We start from the raw sequence: 19,725 nt of genomic DNA, 5'->3' as shown, positions 1-19,725 counted from the left end.
GCCCAGATGTTAGCGCGGCCTTGTGAATGTTAACCTGTTCCAAGGTCTTACTCACATTGGCTATGGTGAGCAAGATCACACAGTCGTTCGGAACAGCTGGTGCTCTCATGTATGGTTCAGTGTTGCTTTCCTCGATGCGGATTTAGCTCGTATGGTAGGCTCGCGTCACTGGGCAGCTCGCAGCTCTGTTTCCCTCTGTAATCTGTGATAGTTTGTAAGCCCTGCCACATCCGACGAGCGTCAGAGCATAATTCGATCTTCGTCCTGTATTGTTTGATGGCTCGTTGGAGGTCGTAGCAGGATTTCTAATAAGCGTCTGGGATTAGTGTCTCTCTCCTTGAAAGCGACAGCTTTAGCCTTTATCAAGGCTGCTGGTAATCAGTTGTTGGGCTTTCAATTCCATACACGATTTTGTAGTGAACCGTTCCATAGTTACGTACTCAGAACACAGGAACCTGAACGATGTTTAGAAGCTTTAATATTCTGCTTTATTGTAAATTGCGATCATACCAGACATGATTTTAAATGACACTAACAGTCCAATAACTGGTACTACAGTACCCAACACCCCTCTGTTCAGACTGGGGGGTTTCATTTTATTGCATTTTGGCTTTATATTTCTGTAATATCCACGGAGCAACTTAAAAGGATACTTCTGGATTTTGGCCATGAGTTCATCTGACTCTGTGAAAGTAGATAAAAGGGCCTCATTGCCAACATCCAGAAGAATCCCTTTAAGGAACCAATCAACCCGACTTCTCTAATCACACTTCCTATTATAGGCACAATTCTCAGTTGATTAGACATTAGGAACACAAAAATAATACACAATATATTAAACTTTGGGTATTGGATAAAAAAAAAGACATTAGAAAACGTGATTGAAAGACAAACAAGCAGTTACAGCCTCAATGAGGCTTTGATGGACGATGTTGAATTAAACAAGAAGTTTATTGTTTCATACCCAGAAATCATAATGATCCTCAGTGTATTCTAATAGAACTGAGAAACGCCTCCTCCTTGTAGCAGGTATAAATGGTACTAGCTGGGGCAGTCAGGATGGCAGAAGGACAGCGTCTGGGACTCATTCGTCTCTCAACAGGTTCATAATACATGGCCTTAATTCTGTCTTTGACCCCAACCACATTGAAGACACCAAACGTGTGTTTATTCACAACCACTTGTAAACAAGACTAATCTAGCTTCTTTCGGTAAGACACTTTGTCTTTGGTTTCCTGTAGTTTATCAGAGAGCATGTCTTTCGTTTCCCCGATCTTTCCAGAGAAACGTTCTTTCGTCTCCTCCATCTTTCCAGAGAAACGTTCTTTCGTCTCCTCCATCTTTCCAGAGAAACGTTCTTTCGTCTCCTCCATCTTTCCAGAGAAACGTTCTTTCGTCTCCTCCATCTTTCCAGAGAAACGTTCTTTCGTCTCCTCCATCTTTTCGGAAATACCAGACAATCGTTCTTTCGTATCTTCCATTTTCCCCGAGAGTAGTTCTTTGGTTTCCTCCATTTTTTCAGAGAACAGTTCCTTAGTCTCCTCCATTTTCTCTGTGAGTTTCTCCCTGGTCTCTTCCATCCGGTCCTGCAGGTAGTCTTTGACGGGCGGCGGGGTAGAGAAGTAGCCGTGTTTACGGAGGTACTGCACTGAGAAGGACGTCCCACCCAGAGTCACCGTGTATCTGGCAGGTGTTGCAATCTGAAGGGAATCAGGACAAAGAAAGCCATTAAGTTCAGTAGAACAAGTGAATTGAAGCTGATGTTGCAATCTGAGTATTTCTGCTCACCCTGAACAGGGCGTCGTATGTACAAGTCCTCTTACCTTGTACAAGTGATAGTCCGTGAGTACTCTTACCTTGTCATAGTCCGTGGGTACTCTTACCTTGGTACAAGTCATAGTCCGTGGGTACTCTTACCTTGTCATAGTCCGTGGGTACTCTTACCTTGGTACAAGTCATAGTCCGTGGGTACTCTTACCTTGGTACAAGTCATAGTCCGTGGGTACTCTTACCTTGGTACAAGTCATAGTCCGTGGGTACTCTTACCTTGTCATAGTCCGTGGGTACTCTTACCTTGGTACAAGTCATAGTCCGTGGGTACTCTTACCTTGGTACAAGTCATAGTCCGTGGGTACTCTTACCTTGGTACAAGTCATAGTCCGTGGGTACTCTTACCTTGTCATAGTCCGTGGGTACTCTTACCTTGTACAAGTCGTAGTCCGTGGGTACTCTTACCTTGTACAAGTCGTAGTCCGTGGGTACTCTTACCTTGGTACAAGTCATAGTCCGTGGGTACTCTTACCTTGTCATAGTCCGTGGGTACTCTTACCTTGTACAAGTCGTAGTCCGTGGGTACTCTTACCTTGTACAAGTCGTAGTCCGTGGGTACTCTTACCTTGTACATGGCGTAGTCCGTGGGTACTCTTACCTTGTACATGGCGTAGTCCGTGGGTACTCTTACCTTGTACATGGCGTAGTCCGTGGGTACTCTTACCTTGTACATGGCGTAGTCCGTGGGTACTCTTACCTCGTACATGGCGTAGGCAGTGAGTTATCTTACCTCGTACATGACGTAGGCAATGAGTTATCTTACCTCGTACAAGGCGTAGGCAGTGAGTTATCTTACCTTGTACATGGCGTAGGCAGTGAGGGCGTAGCCGCCAGAAGAGTGATTCAGCAGACCAACAATCTTCTCTGGTAAACCAATAAACTCCAGAAAAGGCACCACATTCACCCCCCTGTGAAATACACAGTGAGGTTATTAACTAATGCCAGATACTGCGCCTTCACATGAAACAATAAGTGGCCAGTTTATTAGGTCCTAGCCCCACATTGTCAGACTAATTGACTGTCATCGCCCCACATTATGTCAGACTAATTGACTGTCCTAGCCCCACATTATGTCAGACTAATTGACTGTCCTAGCCCCACATTATGTCAGACTAATTGACTGTCCTAGCCCCACATTATGTCAGACTAATTGACTGTCCTAGCCCCACATTATGTCAGACTAATTGACTGTCCTAGCCCCACATCATGTCAGACTAATTGACTGTCCTAGCCCCACATCATGTCAGACTAATTGACTGTCCTAGCCCCACATTATGTCAGACTAATTGACTGTCCTAGCCCCACATTATGTCAGACTAATTGACTGTCCTAGCCCCACATTATGTCAGACTAATTGACTGTCCTAGCCCCACATTATGTCAGACTAATTGACTGTCCTAGCCCCACATCATGTCAGACTAATTGACTGTCCTAGCCCCACATTATGTCAGACTAATTGACTGTCCTAGCCCCACATCATGTCAGACTAATTGACTGTCCTAGCCCCACATTATGTCAGACTAATTGACTGTCCTAGCCCCACATTATGTCAGACTAATTGACTGTCCTAGCCCCACATATAATGGAATCCCCAGGGAGATTAGACCAGACAGGTGACTCACTGCATAGCAGCGTAGTAGAAGGTCCCGAACCAGACGCTGGAGGTCAGGAGATGGACAGGTATCATCACCTTCCCGTACTGCTTAAAGGTCTTCTTGAATCTCTGGACCAGACCAATGGACTTGTCCTGCAGAGGGTCTATCTCTGGGGCCTCCGGCGGGGCCTCCACAGGCAGCTTGGAGGACTCTGCCCCGTAGACGGGCTCTGTTCCAGCCAGGCCGAGTGGGTCCTGGTCCTCCGGTTGGAGCTTGGGCCGTTCCACTGCCCTGTTAAAGGCTGAGGTACTGACCCAGCGCTGGCCGGGCCCGGTGGGCAGGCGGCCTACAATACACACCGACACGGCCAGGCGAGCCTCACACACCGACAGGCCCACGACCACGGACCGCACGTAGGCCATCTGCCGCAATGCACCCTGGGACAGAACACGATGCATCTCCTCCTCCCTGAGACGTTTGACCAGAGCCTGCAGAGAGCACACATCAGAGTTTACAAATGACTATCAATTACAAGAGGAGTAATCATTTATGTTGATAAGTATATATTAAGTTAGGAAACGTTATAATCAGAGTGAAAAAACGTATCTGATAAGACATAATACCAAAACATACCTCCAACTAGAGTAGGACAACCATTAATCCAGCACCTGAAAACGTCCAAATAGAAATATGATAAACACAATCTAAGCACAGAAGTTAGCCACAACAGACTAATCCAGTGGCCACTACTGTGGATGATTCTCAGCAAAACAACCAAAGGTCTGGTTTAAACTACGTTTACTAGCTACACACAGCCATGGTCGGATATATAGCTAACAAGGCAAAAAAATAAATAATTGCTAGCAAGCCAACTATAGTAAGTAGCTAGTCAGCTAGCTAAGTGGCTATCTAGCCAAGTTACATGTGCAAAGGTTAGCTACAGAACTTGCAAAACATCTAAAGTTATCTTTCTAGAGCTAGCTAGCTGTCACATACGCAGTGGCTTCTGTGTGGTTGACATTGGGGGGGGGAGTCTGGAGGACGGCAAACTTCCTTCACTTATAAAGCTTCCAGAACAACCCAGTGTAAACGCGGGCCAGTTTTAGATATGCTTAGCTAACGTTAGTTGTCTGGCTAATGCCTGATTCTGACAGAAAGCCAACTCGGGTTGTTTTTGCTTGCTAGCTAAGTTAGCTAGCCGACACTTGGCAAAGTAGTTGTTTATATTTCTCGGGAAGTTGTAAAACTACGTGACAAAGCTCACACGTAACGGAATACATACATTGAAATTCAAGAGGTGTTTGATCCAGTCAAAAGTGTTTTCTGTAGTTGTATGAGCCATAAGTACATAGAATGACCGTCCTGTCAGTAGAAGACCTTACAGCAGAGATAGAGGGGATCCGCGTGTCCTCGGGCCGCGCAATGCATCATGGGATTCCGAGTTCATTTGTCACGAGATTTGGTGTCTGTAAACTGCGTAAAAACAGCACTTCCCGAAATGCCTAAAACCTTTCGTTCAGGATTTCCATTTATATGAAAGAGATACAAACCTCTAGTCCAGCGGATAACAACCAATATACCCAAAGATCGTTCCACTTTATGTTGCAAGTATCAAACTTGGTACACTAACAATCAAATCTTACCTTTTTATTTTGTAAATATAGTCATCACATATTCACTGCACTTAGTCTGTAATAAAACCTTAAATCCGTCTTTATGGAACTAACTGCACATTCTCTCTTACATTCAATGTGATGTTTCTCTGTTCCTTGTTCCTCTCGTCTCTGTGCTGCAGATCTTTTAACAACTTGATGGTATAGCAAAAGCCTAATAAACTTGACATTAACTTGAATTGTCTCTCTTGATTTTACCCACAAACAAAATCACTTATAGTCTAGGTATAGTGCCCTGTATCTCAGGTGGTAGCTCATGGTGCTTGTAATACCAGGGTTGTGGGTTTGATTCCCACGGGGGTGAAGTATGAACAAATAAAAAGTACATACATGTATGCAGTCACTAATGTAAGTGGTGTCTGCTGAATGTAAAGCATATTGATTTTTTATTATTTTTGCCAGTATTTTGACGTGCGTCGACCAAACAGCGGCTGAAGGGCAAACATGGTGACGTCATCTTGCCAAAGCTCTCCATACTACATCAGCCCAATGTATAATGTATGCATCGAGCCGACGTCGGCGAGATGTATGTGTGCTGTCTGGGAAGACCTTACGGGGGTCATTTTGAGGTCATTTTGACCATGGTCTAGCAGCTACGGAAAAGAATTGTGGACTTTCTGATAGAGCCACCACATTTCACACACAGCTTAGGGCATGTCTAAAGGAAGTATTTTTTGGCTGTAGTGCCATCACAGATTTAGTCCATTACCCCCATGGCGGCCATTTCCAATATGGCGGCAATTTCCAATATGGCGGCCATTTCCAATATGGCGGCCATTTCCAATATGGCGGCCATTTCCAATATGGCGGCCATTTCCAATATGGCGGCCATTTCCAATATGGCGGCCATTTCAGCTGCAGGGAGTCATATTGGACTAGATTTACTTGGCCATATCTCCACACATAATTGGTACATACAGCCCAATGATGACTTAAAATGTTTGAGGGGGTCTAGTAAAAAAAAAATATCAAATGGCCCCAAAATGCCATATATACATATCCTTTAAACGTTTAGTAGAAAATGGTGAAATCGAGTGCCAAATTACTGCTTTTGTAAATGTTTTTGTGGCTAGTTCCAATAGTTTACACGTAAAAACTCTAAAGAGTAATATATATATATATATAGGTGTTCCCTGAAGTTTACAGATTGCAATGACATATAATGATATATTTTTTTGTGTAAATTTTAAGACAAATTACAGGAAACCTGCCCTGTACACGTCACTTTAGGTCAGATCAAATCAAATGTATTTATATAGCCCTTCTTACATCAGCTGATATCTCAAAGTGCTGTACAGAAACCCAGCCTAAAACCCCCAACAGCAAGCAATGCAGGTGTAGAAGCACAGTAGCTAGGAAAAACTCCCTAGAAAAGGCCAGAACCTAGGAAGAAACCTAGAGAGGAACCAGGCTATGAGGGGTGGCCAGTCCTCTTCTGGCTGTGGCGAGTGAAAATCCCATTGGAATGTATTATGTCCAGCAGAGAGACAGGTAACCCACTAAATACTATGTATGATGAGACCTTCCAGCCATTAGACAAAGGACAAGTCTAAAGGAAGATGTGTAGCTATAGTTGCAGATATACCCTGTTATACTCAGTGGTGTAGCGATAGTTTTGTAAGTCTTTGTTGTTTGCTTCCAAGTTAAGAGGTCGTTTGTTTCCTATTTTCCATGTATATTTTAGTTAATTACGTTGAGATGTCACGTCATTTCCTTATTTTCCTTATTTGAGATGTATTGGTTTAATAGATTTATCCTTGTCACCTTTACCTGCAACCTGCTTATCACGTCTGCCCTGTTGCAGAACCACACACCAACTTTACCACGTCCAACCACTAGTCCTTAATAAATAACCAATCCAACTTTACCACAAGTCCTTAATAAATAACCAATCCAACTTCACCACGTCCAACCACAAGGGGGTAGGGCTGGGGTAGGGCTGAGGCAGGGCTGGGGTAGGGCTGAGGCAGGGCTGGGGCAGGACTGGGGTAGGGCTGAGGCAGGGCTGGGGCAGGGCTGAGGTAGGGCTGAGGCAGGGCTGAGGTAGGGCTGGGGCAGGGCTGAGGCAGGGCTGGGGTGGCGAAGCTCAACCAGTTAAAGAATATAGACAGTGGCAACAGAATGATCATAAGTGATCCACTTTTATATTGATGGGTTGTTCCAGCGATTTGTGGCTTTTGAGAAGTTTAACTTGGTAAAAATAAAATGTCAAGTATTTCACCTAATATTCTGTTATAAAGAGCACATGTTCTTCCCTGAATAAAAAGCAGGTTTTCAGGGTTGATGGTTTCATGTTAAATCAGTCATGCATCCCCTTGTGACAGGGGGAATGGAGGTTTGTTGTGTGCAACAGGGAGGGGGCAACTGAATGCAAGCTTCACCCCCCAAAAAATACATTGTTAAAACATTTCTGGCCTGTCCATCTATGGGTAACAGGGTTGACAATGGTCAAACACCAGACAATGGTCAAACACCAGACAATGGCCAAACACCAGACAATGGTCAAACACCAGACAATGGCCAAACACCAGACAATGGCCAAACACCAGACAATGGTCAAACACCAGACAATGGCCAAACACCAGACAATGGTCAAACACCAGACAATGGCCAAACACCAGACAATGGTCAAACACCAGACAATGGCTTAACACCAGACAATGGCTTAACACCAGACACTGGTCAAACACCAGACACTGGTCAAACACCAGACACTGGTCAAACACCAGACACTGGTCAAACACCAGACAATGGCTTAACACCAGACAATGGCTTAACACCAGACAATGGCTTAACACCAGACAATGGCCAAACACCAGATAATTATTTTTTTATTTGTTATAAATGTGCAAACATTTCAAAAAACCTGTTTTGCATTATGGGGTAATGTGTGTAGATTGATAAGGAAAAAAATAATTTAATCAATTTTAGAATAATGCTGTAATGTAACAAAATGTGTCAAAAGGGAAGGGGTCTGAATACTTTCCGAATGTACTGTAGTAAACATACAGTATAATATACAGTAGTTATCTATTCTGTATATAGTTATACATACAGTATAATATACAGTAGTTATCTAGTCTGTATATAGTTATACATACAGTATAATATACAGTAGTTATCTATTCTGTATATAGTTATACATACTGTATAATATACAGTAGTTATCTATTCTGTATATAGTTATACATACTGTATAATATACAGTAGTTATCTATTCTGTATATAGTTATACATACTGTATAATATACAGTAGTTATCTATTCTGTATATCGTTATACATACTGTATAATATACAGTAGTTATCTATTCTGTATATCGTTATACATACTGTATAATATACAGTACTTATCTATTCTGTATAATATACAGTAGTTATCTATTCTGTATATAGTTAAATGTACAGTATAATATACAGTAGTTATCTATTCTGTATATAGTTAAATGTAAAGTATAATATACAGTAGTTATCTATTCTGTATATAGTTAAATGTACGGTTGACAGATCATCCTCAGTTCCCATACAGACAGTGTGATTTAAATGTACGGTTGACAGATCATCCTCAGTTCCCATACAGACAGTGTGATTTAAATGTACGGTTGACAGATCATCCTCAGTTCCCATACAGACAGTGTGAGTTAAATGTACGGTTGACAGATCATCCTCAGTTCCCATACAGACAGTGTGAGTTAAATGTACGGTTGACAGATCATCCTCAGTTCCCATACAGACAGTGTGTTTTAAATGTACGGTTGACAGATCATCCTCAGTTCCCATACAGACAGTGTGATTTAAATGTACGGTTGACAGATCATCCTCAGTTCCCATACAGACAGTGTGATTTAAATGTACGGTTGACAGATCATCCTCAGTTCCCATACAGACAGTGTGATTTAAATGTACGGTTGACAGATCATCCTCAGTTCCCATACAGACAGTGTGATTTAAATGTACGGTTGACAGATCATCCTCAGTTCCCATACAGACAGTGTGATTTACATGTACGGTTGACAGATCATCCTCAGTTCCCATACAGACAGTGTGATTTAAATGTACGGTTGACAGATCATCCTCAGTTCCCATACAGACAGTGTGATTTAAATGTACGGTTGACAGATCATCCTCAGTTCCCATACAGACAGTGTGATTTACATGTACGGTTGACAGATCATCCTCAGTTCCCATACAGACAGTGTGATTTACATGTACGGTTGACAGATCATCCTCAGTTCCCATACAGACAGTGTGATTTACATGTACGGTTGACAGATCATCCTCAGTTCCCATACAGACAGTGTGATTTACAAATTGTGGACTTTATGGAAATTATTGTTGACATGATGATCTCCATGGAATATAATGTTTCCTGTATGTACTGTGGACTTCAGTACCGATGTTCTCTGCACATGTAAATAAAATGCCTTATTGTCCAAGTTTAACATGTATTTATTTATATAAGCACTTGTGATCCATCTGAAAATGCCCAGGTGTCTCTTGTTTGAATCAACTCTGATATCTGAGATGAGCTGGGATCTGATTGTTGTAACAGACCCGAAAGCTGTCAAGCAGCATGGCTGAGATGTCAACATGAAAGACAAACAGTGCAGGGTGTCAATAAAACCCATATAGGGCCCTACTTTTAACCAAGGCCCTGTTCCCCATATAGCGCCCTACCTTTAACCAAGGCCCTATTCCCCATATAGGGAACTACCTTTAACCAAGGCCCTATTCCCCATATAGGGCCCTACCTTTAACCAAGGCCCTATTCCCCATATAGTGCCCTACCTTTAACCAAGGCCCTATTCCCCATATAGTGTCCTACCTTTAACCAAGGCCCTATTCCCCATATAGGGCCCTACCTTTAACCAAGGCCCTATTCCCCATATAGTGCCCTACCTTTAACCAAGGCCCTATTCCCCATATAGTGCTCTACCTTTAACCAAGGCCCTATCCCCCTAATAGGGAACTACCTTTAACCAAGGCCCTATTCCCCATATAGGGCCCTACCTTTAACCAAGGCCCTATTCCCCATATAGTGCCCTACCTTTAACCAAGGCCCTATTCCCCATATAGTGCCATACCTTTAGCCAAGGCCCTATTCCCCATACAGTGCTCTACCTTTAGCCAAGGCCCTATTCCCCATATAGTGCTCTACCTTTAACCAAAGCCCTATTCCCCATATAGTGCTCTACCTTTAACCAAGGCCCTATTCCCCATATAGTGCCCTACCTTTAACCAAGGCCCACGGGGTCAAGGTGGAAAGTTGTGCATTATCTAGGGAATAGGGTACAGCCAAAGCCCCTCAGTGGAACAGAGCATTGACCTCGTAGCAGAGTGGTGCAGCCAAAGCCCCTCAGTGGAACAGAGCTTTGACCTCGTAGCAGAGTGGTGCAGCCAAAGCCCCTCAGTGGAACAGAGCTTTGACCTCGTAGCAGAGTGGTGCAGCCAAAGCCCCTCAGTGGAACAGAGCTTTGACCTCGTAGCAGAGTGGTGCAGCCAAAGCCCCTCAGTGGAACAGAGCTTTGACCTCGTAGCAGAGTGGTGCAGCCAAAGCCCCTCAGTGGAACAGAGCTTTGACCTCGTAGCAGAGTGGTGCAGCCAAAGCCCCTCAGTGGAACAGAGCTTTGACCTCGTAGCAGAGTGGTGCAGCCAAAGCCCCTCAGTGGAACAGAGCTTTGACCTCGTAGCAGAGTGGTGCAGCCAAAGCCCCTCAGTGGAACAGAGCTTTGACCTCGTAGCAGAGTGGTGCAGCCAAAGCCCCTCAGTGGAACAGAGCTTTGACCTCGTAGCAGAGTGGTACAGCCAAAGCCCCTCAGTGGAACAGAGCTTTGACCTCGTAGCAGAGTGGTGCAGCCAAAGCCCCTCAGTGGAACAGAGCTTTGACCTCGTAGCAGAGTGGTGCAGCCAAAGCCCCTCAGTGGAACAGAGCTTTGACCTCGTAGCAGAGTGGTGCAGCCAAAGCCCCTCAGTGGAACAGAGCTTTGACCTCGTAGCAGAGTGGTGCAGCCAAAGCCCCTCAGTGGAACAGAGCTTTGACCTCGTAGCAGAGTGGTGCAGCCAAAGCCCCTCAGTGGAACAGAGCTTTGACCTCGTAGCAGAGTGGTGCAGCCAAAGCCCCTCAGTGGAACAGAGCTTTGACCTCGTAGCAGAGTGGTGCAGCCAAAGCCCCTCAGTGGAACAGAGCTTTGACCTCGTAGCAGAGTGGTGCAGCCAAAGCCCCTCAGTGGAACAGAGCTTTGACCTCGTAGCAGAGTGGTGCAGCCAAAGCCCCTCAGTGGAACAGAGCTTTGACCTCGTAGCAGAGTGGTGCAGCCAAAGCCCCTCAGTGGAACAGAGCTTTGACCTCGTAGCAGAGTGGTGAGTCTGAGCAGAGCAGCATCTTCCTGAAGGTGTGTCGTAGCTCTGCGCTGCGGAAGGCGTAGATGGCTGGGTCTATCACGGCGTGACTCATCAGCAGAACCAAATTCAGCTGGAACAGAGAACGGTAGCACTCACAGTAAGGGTTCTCAACACACACCATGAGGAGGAGGAGATGGAGGAAGAAAGGCGCCCAGCACACCACAAACACCCCGAACAGCATGGTGAGCGTGAGCGCCCCCCGGAGGCTGCGGTGCGGCATGGCACTCCCAGGCAGCGCCGCAATCTTCCTGGCGTGGGACCGAGCCAGCAGGAACATGTGGACGTAGAGGAAGAGGATGAGGAGCAACGAGACGAGGAAGAGCACGATGAAAAGGATCTTGATGACCATGGCGTCACAGAACGCCACCATGACCGTCCCGGCGACGCCGCACAGCGCCCAGATCCCCGCCAGGGCGGCGGCGGCTCGCCTCATGGTCATGATGTTGTGGTAGCGCAGCGCGTGGAAGATGGTGACGTAGCGGTCCACGGCGATGGCCAGGAAGCTACAGATACAACCGATAAAGGACATGCAGAGCAGTGCGTCTATGACGTCGTCCACCCTCCGGACGGAGTCCCCTCGGGAGTCCAGGTGTCCGACGTCGCTGAACACCATCATCACGGTCTCCCAGGTCTTGGAGAGGGAGGAGATGGTGTTGAACGTGGCCAGGCTACAGATAAACATGTACATCGGGGAGTGGAGGTTCTTGTTGCGCACCACGGCCGCCACCACCAACAGGTTCTCACTGAGAGACACCATACCCAACACGAAGAACGCCAGGTGGGGGACCTTCACCACCTGACAGTCTGTGTGGTTGGAGGGGAGAGCTGAGCCATCATTCATTATGGAGACCACAGACAGTGTCAGAGCAACGTCCACAGTCGATCAGATCAGAACAGGGTGTTTCAGAATAGATCAGGAGCAGTGTCAGAGCTTTGGTTCAGACAGTTAGCTGAAATGTTTCAGCTTTGGTTCAGACAGTTAGCTGAAATGTTTCAGCTTTGGTTCAGACAGTTAGCTGAAATGATTCAGCTTTGGTTCAGACAGTTAGCTGAAATGTTTCAGCTTTGGTTCAGACAGTTAGCTGAAATGTTTCAGCTTTGGTTCAGACAGTTAGCTGAAATGTTTCAGCTTTGGTTCAGACAGTTAGCTGAAATGTTTCAGCTTTGGTTCAGACAGTTAGCTGAAATGTTTCAGCTTTGGTTCAGACAGTTAGCTGAAATGTTTCAGCTTTGGTTCAGACAGTTAGCTGAAATGTTTCAGCTTTGGTTCAGACAGTTGGCTGAAATGTCTAGTGAGGTTTGGTTCAGACAGTTGGCTGTACTGTCTCCTCAGTGTGATGACACTGCATGGACCTGCTGGGTGGTGGTTGGTTGTGATGGATCACCTTAGTAGACCAGGTACTGTAGAGAGGAGTTGATTCTGGAGAGGAGACGATTCTGGAGAGGAGACGATTCTGGAGAGGAGACGATTCTGGAGAGGAGACGATTCTGGAGAGGAGACGATTCTGGAGAGGAGACGATTCTGGAGAGGAGACGATTCTAGAGAGGAGATGATTCTAGAGAGGAAATGATTCTGGAGAGGAGACGATTCTGGAGAGGAGATGATTCTGGAGAGGAGATGATTCTAGAGATGACACCCACCTGTGGAAAGAGAACAAAAACATGAAAGAAATTACATCACATTTAATTGAACATGTGATGAGTGTGATAGTGTGTATGTGTGTGTGTGCACGTGTGTGTTTGTTATATGTGTGTGTGTATGTAGTGTATGTGCACGTGTGGGGAAGCCAAGCCTTCCCACCCCCCAAAAATACCATATTACAACCTATGTATTGTGACAATTGCATTATTTGCTCTATAACCTGTTAGTTCATATGCCTTGACATCGTGATATGTAGGCCTAAGGCCTTGTGATAGATAGGCCTAAGGCCTTGACATCGTGATATGTAGGCCTAAGGCCTTGTGATAGATAGGCCTAAGGCCTTGACATTGTGATATATAGGCCTAAGGCCTTGTGATAGATAGGCCTAAGGCCTTGTGATATATAGGCCTAAGGCCTTGACATTGTGATATATAGGCCTAAGGCCTTGACATTGTGATAGATAGGCCTAAGGCCTTGTGATAGATAGGCCTAAGGCCTTGTGATATATAGGCCTAAGGCCTTGTGATATATAGGCCTAAGGCCTTGTGATATATAGGCCTAAGGCCTTGTGATATGTAGGCCTAAGGCCTTGACATTGTGATATATAGGCCTAAGGCTTTGACATTGTGATATATAGGCCTAAGGCATTGTGATAGATAGGCCTAAGGCCTTGTGATAGATAGGCCTAAGGCCTTGTGATATGTAGGCCTAAGGCCTTGTGATATGTAGGCCTAAGGCCTTGACATTGTGATATATAGGCCTAAGGCCTTGACATTGTGATATATAGGCCTAAGGCCTTGTGATAGATAGGCCTAAGGCCTTGTGATATATAGGCCTAAGGCCTTGTGATATATAGGCCTAAGGCCTTGTGATATATAGGCCTAAGGCCTTGTGATATATAGGCCTAAGGCCTTGTGATATATAGGCCTAAGGCCTTGTGATATATAGGCCTAAGGCCTTGTGATTTATAGGCCTAAGGCCTTGTGATATGTAGGCCTAAGGCCTTGACATTGTGATATATAGGCCTAAGGCCTTGACATCGTGATATATAGGCGTAAGGCCTTGTGATAGATAGGCCTAAGGCCTTGTGATAGATAGGCCTAAGGCCTTGTGATAGATAGGCCTAAGGCCTTGTGATAGATAGGCCTAAGGCCTTGTGATAGATAGGCCTAAGGCCTTGTGATAGATAGGCCTAAGGCCTTGTGATATATAGGCCTAAGGCCTTGTGATATATTGGCCTTGTGATATATAGGCTTAAGGCCTTGTGATATATAGGCCTAAGGCCTTGTGATATATAGGCCTAAGGCCTTGTGATATGTAGGCCTAAGGCCTTGTGATATGTAGGCCTAAGGCCTTGACATTGTGATATATAGGCCTAAGGCCTTGACATTGTGATATATAGGCCTAAGGCCTTGACATTGGGATATATAGGCCTAAGACCTTGACATTGTGATATATAGGCCTAAGGCCTTGACATTGGGATATATAGGCCGAAGGCCTTGACATTGGGATATATAGGCCTAAGGCCTTGTGATATATAGGCCTAAGGCCTTGACATTGGGATATATAGGCCTAAGGCCTTGACATTGGGATATATAGGCCTAAGGCCTTGTGATATATAGGCCTAAGGCCTTGACATTGGGATATATAGGCCTAAGGCCTTGACATTGTGATATATAGGCCTAAGGCCTTGACATTGTGATATGTAGGCCTAAGGCCTTGACATTGTGATATGTAGGCCTAAGGCCTTGACATTGTGATATATAGGCCTAAGGCCTTGACATTGGGATATATAGGCCTAAGACCTTGACATTGTGATATATAGGCCTAAGGCCTTGACATTGGGATATATAGGCCGAAGGCCTTGACATTGGGATAAATAGGCCTAAGGCCTTGTGATATATAGGCCTAAGGCCTTGACATTGGGATATATAGGCCTAAGGCCTTGACATTGGGATATATAGGCCTAAGGCCTTGTGATATATAGGCCTAAGGCCTTGACATTGGGATATATAGGCCTAAGGCCTTGACATTGTGATATATAGGCCTAAGGCCTTGACATTGGGATATATGGGCCTAAGGCCTTGACATCGGGATATATGGGCCTAAGGCCTTGACATTGGGATATATAGGCCGAAGGCCTTGACATTGTGATATATAGGCCTAAGGCCTTGACATTGGGATATATAGGCCTAAGGCCTTGACATTGGGATATATAGGCCTAAGGCCTTGACATTGGGATATATAGGCCTAAGGCCTTGACATTGGGATATATAGGCCTAAGGCCTTGACACCGTGATATATAGGCCTAAGGCCTTGACACCGTGATATATAGGCCTAAGGCCTTGACACCGTGATATATAGGCCTAAGGCCTTGACACTGTGATCTATAGGCCTTGACATTGTGATACATAGGCCTAAGGCCTTGCCATTGTGATATATAGACCTAAGGCCTTGACATTGTGATATATAGGCCTAAGGCCTCTGATAGGGCACTAACTCATCATCAAGCTTTGATGATTTGAATCAGCTGTGTAGAGCTAGGGAAAACAACTAAACATGCACCCAGGACCGAGGCTGGGAAACCATGTGCCAGGGCAACAAGGCCATCTGCCAAGGCACCAAGGCCATCTGCTAGGGCACCAAGGCCACCTGCCAGGGCACCAAGGCCACCTGTCAGGGCACCAAGGCCACCTGCCAAGGTACCAAGGCCATCTGCCAGGGCACCAAGGCCATCTGCTAGGGCACCAAGGCCACCTGCCAGGGCACCAAGGCCACCTGCCAGGGCACCAAGGCCACCTGTCAGGGCACCAAGGCCACCTGCCAAGGCACCAAGGCCATCTGCCAGGGCACCAAGGCCACCTGCCAGGGCACCAAGGCCACCTGCCAGGGCACCAAGGCCACCTGCCAAGGCACCAAGGCCATCTGCCAAGGCACCAAGGCCATCTGCCAGGGAACCAAGGCCATCTGCCAGGGCACCAAGGCCATCTGATAGGGCACCAAGGCCATCTGCCAGGGAACCAAGGCCATCTGCCAGGGAACCAAGGCCATCTGATAGGGCACCAAGGCCATCTTATAAGGCACCAAGGCCATCTGATAGGGCACCAAGGCCATCTGCCAGGGCACCGAGGCCATCTGATAGGGCACCGAGGCCATCTGATAGGGCACCGAGGCCATCTGATAGGGCACCGAGGCCATCTGCTAGGGCACCAAGGCCATTGACCAAAACAGACAATTATACTGATTTGAAAACTGAAAAACATGAGCTATTCTGATAAGAAAAACATACGTTTATGTAAATGTACATAAATAATTTGTCTACATGTCTAAGTGTAGTTGGTAGTCTGTGATATTGACTACAGTCCATTAACTACGGTCTACATGTCAAAGTGTAGGTGATAGTCTACCACCATGTCACCATGTCCTAGATCTATCAAAGCTGAACCGTATCCACCATGTCCCAGATCTATCAAAGCTGAACCGTATCCACCGTGTCCGTATCCACCATGTCCTAGATCTATCAAAGCTGAACCGTATCCACCATGTCCCAGATCTATCAAAGCTGAACCGTATCCACCATGTCCTAGATCTATCAAAGCTGAACCGTATCCACCATGTCCCAGATCTATCAAAGCTGAACCGTATCCACCATGTCCTAGATCTATCAAAGCTGAACCGTATCCACCATGTCCCAGATCTATCAAAGCTGAACCGTATCCACCATGTCCTAGATCTATCAAAGCTGAACCGTATCCACCATGTCCCAGATCTATCAAAGCTGAACCGTATCCACCATGTCCTAGATCTATCAAAGCTGAACCGTATCCACCATGTCCCAGATCTATCAAAGCTGAACCGTATCCACCATGTCCCAGATCTATCAAAGCTGAACCGTATCCACCATGTCCGTATCCACCATGTCCTAGATCTATCAAAGCTGAACCGTATCCACCATGTCCGTATCCACCATGTCCTAGATCTATCAAAGCTGAACCGTATCCACCATGTCCCAGATCTATCAAAGATGAACCGTATCCACCATGTCCTAGATCTATCAAAGCTGAACCGTATCCACCATGTCCCAGATCTATCAAAGCTGAACTGTATCCACCGTGTCCGTATCCACCGTGTCCCAGATCTATCAAAGCTGAACTGTATCCACCATGTCCGTATCCACCATGTCCTAGATCTATCAAAGCTGAACTGTATCCACCATGTCCGTATCCACCATGTCCTAGATCTATCAAAGATGAACCGTATCCACCATGTCCTAGATCTATCAAAGTTGAACCGTATCCACCATGTCCTAGATCTATCAAAGATGAACCGTATCCACCATGTCTGTATCCACCATGTCCTAGATCTATCAAAGCTGAACCGTATCCACCATGTCCTAGACCTATCAAAGCTGAACCGTATCCACCATGTCCCAGATCTATCAAAGCTCCACTGTATCCACCATGTCCGTATCCACCGTGTCCCAGATCTATCAAAGCTGAACCGTATCCACCATGTCCTAGATCTATCAAAGCTGATCCGTATCCACCATGTCCTAGATCTATCAAAGCTGAACCGTATCCACCATGTCCTAGATCTATCAAAGCTGAACCGTATCCACCATGTCCGTATCCACCATGTCCCAGATCTATCAAAGCTGAACCGTATCCACCATGTCCCAGATCTATCAAAGCTGAACCGTATCCACCATGTCCGTATCCACCATGTCCCAGATCTATCAAAGCTGAACCGTATCCACCATGTCCCAGATCTATCAAAGCTGAACGTATCCACCATGTCCTAGATCTATCAAAGCTGAACCGTATCCACCATGTCCTAGATCTATCAAAGCTGAACCGTATCCACCATGGTCCAGATCTATCAAAGCTGAACCGTATCCACCATGTCCTAGATCTATCAAAGCTGAACCGTATCCACCATGTCTCAGATCTAACAAAGCTGAACCGTATCCACCATGTCCGTATCCACCATGTCCTAGATCTATCAAAGCTGAACTGTATCCACCATGTCCGTATCCACCATGTCCTAGATCTATCAAAGCTGAACTGTATCCACCATGTCCGTATCCACCATGTCCTAGATCTATCAAAGCTGAACCGTATCCACCATGTCCTAGATCTATCAAAGCTGAACCGTATCCACCATGTCCCAGATCTATCAAAGCTGAATCGTATCCACCATGTCCTAGATCTATCAAAGATGAACCGTATCCACCATGTCTGTATCCACCATGTCCTAGATCTATCAAAGCTGAACCGTATCCACCATGTCCTAGACCTATCAAAGCTGAACCGTATCCACCATGTCCCAGATCTATCAAAGCTCCACTGTATCCACCATGTCCGTATCCACCGTGTCCCAGATCTATCAAAGCTGAACCGTATCCACCATGTCCTAGATCTATCAAAGCTGATCCGTATCCACCATGTCCTAGATCTATCAAAGCTGAACCGTATCCACCATGTCCGTATCCACCATGTCCCAGATCTATCAAAGCTGAACCGTATCCACCATGTCCCAGATCTATCAAAGCTGAACCGTATCCACCATGTCCGTATCCACCATGTCCCAGATCTATCAAAGCTGAACCGTATCCACCATGTCCCAGATCTATCAAAGCTGAACCGTATCCACCGTGTCCGTATCCACCATGTCCTAGATCTATCAAAGCTGAACCGTATCCACCATGTCCCAGATCTATCAAAGCTGAACCGTATCCACCATGTCCTAGATCTATCAAAGCTGAACCGTATCCACCATGTCCCAGATCTATCAAAGCTGAACCGTATCCACCATGTCCTAGATCTATCAAAGCTGAACCGTATCCACCATGTCCCAGATCTATCAAAGCTGAACCGTATCCACCATGTCCTAGATCTATCAAAGCTGAACCGTATCCACCATGTCCCAGATCTATCAAAGCTGAACCGTATCCACCATGTCCCAGATCTATCAAAGCTGAACCGTATCCACCATGTCCGTATCCACCATGTCCTAGATCTATCAAAGCTGAATCGTATCCACCATGTCCGTATCCACCATGTCCTAGATCTATCAAAGCTGAACCGTATCCACCATGTCCCAGATCTATCAAAGATGAACCGTATCCACCATGTCCTAGATCTATCAAAGCTGAACCGTATCCACCATGTCCCAGATCTATCAAAGCTGAACTGTATCCACCGTGTCCGTATCCACCGTGTCCCAGATCTATCAAAGCTGAACTGTATCCACCATGTCCGTATCCACCATGTCCTAGATCTATCAAAGCTGAACTGTATCCACCATGTCCGTATCCACCATGTCCTAGATCTATCAAAGATGAACCGTATCCACCATGTCCTAGATCTATCAAAGTTGAACCGTATCCACCATGTCCTAGATCTATCAAAGATGAACCGTATCCACCATGTCTGTATCCACCATGTCCTAGATCTATCAAAGCTGAACCGTATCCACCATGTCCTAGACCTATCAAAGCTGAACCGTATCCACCATGTCCCAGATCTATCAAAGCTCCACTGTATCCACCATGTCCGTATCCACCGTGTCCCAGATCTATCAAAG

General features: G+C 45.8%; 2 protein-coding genes across 2 annotated transcripts; both read right to left on the bottom strand.

Annotated features, from left to right (window-relative positions):
* Positions 1–461: 461 nt before the first annotated feature.
* LOC129837438 (uncharacterized protein C18orf19 homolog B-like) lies at positions 462–4,849 on the bottom strand. The gene is made up of 5 exons (XM_055903591.1): positions 4,708–4,849; positions 4,059–4,093; positions 3,453–3,913; positions 2,627–2,738; positions 462–1,700 (listed from the first exon to the last, which is right to left on the bottom strand). Exons 3-5 carry the CDS (start codon positions 3,881–3,883, stop codon positions 1,194–1,196), a joined length of 1,050 nt encoding a protein of 349 aa, XP_055759566.1. The 5' UTR covers positions 3,884–3,913; positions 4,059–4,093; positions 4,708–4,849; the 3' UTR covers positions 462–1,193.
* A 3,070-nt stretch (positions 4,850–7,919) lies between these two features.
* LOC129837838 (adrenocorticotropic hormone receptor-like) lies at positions 7,920–14,013 on the bottom strand. The gene has a single exon (XM_055904300.1). It carries the CDS (start codon positions 12,337–12,339, stop codon positions 11,422–11,424), a length of 918 nt encoding a protein of 305 aa, XP_055760275.1. The 5' UTR covers positions 12,340–14,013; the 3' UTR covers positions 7,920–11,421.
* Positions 14,014–19,725: the final 5,712 nt, after the last annotated feature.

This window comes from Salvelinus fontinalis, chromosome 38 (assembly GCF_029448725.1).
Source record: "Salvelinus fontinalis isolate EN_2023a chromosome 38, ASM2944872v1, whole genome shotgun sequence".
NCBI lineage: Eukaryota > Metazoa > Chordata > Actinopteri > Salmoniformes > Salmonidae > Salvelinus > Salvelinus fontinalis.
This window is presented reverse-complemented; position numbering and strand designations above follow the sequence as displayed.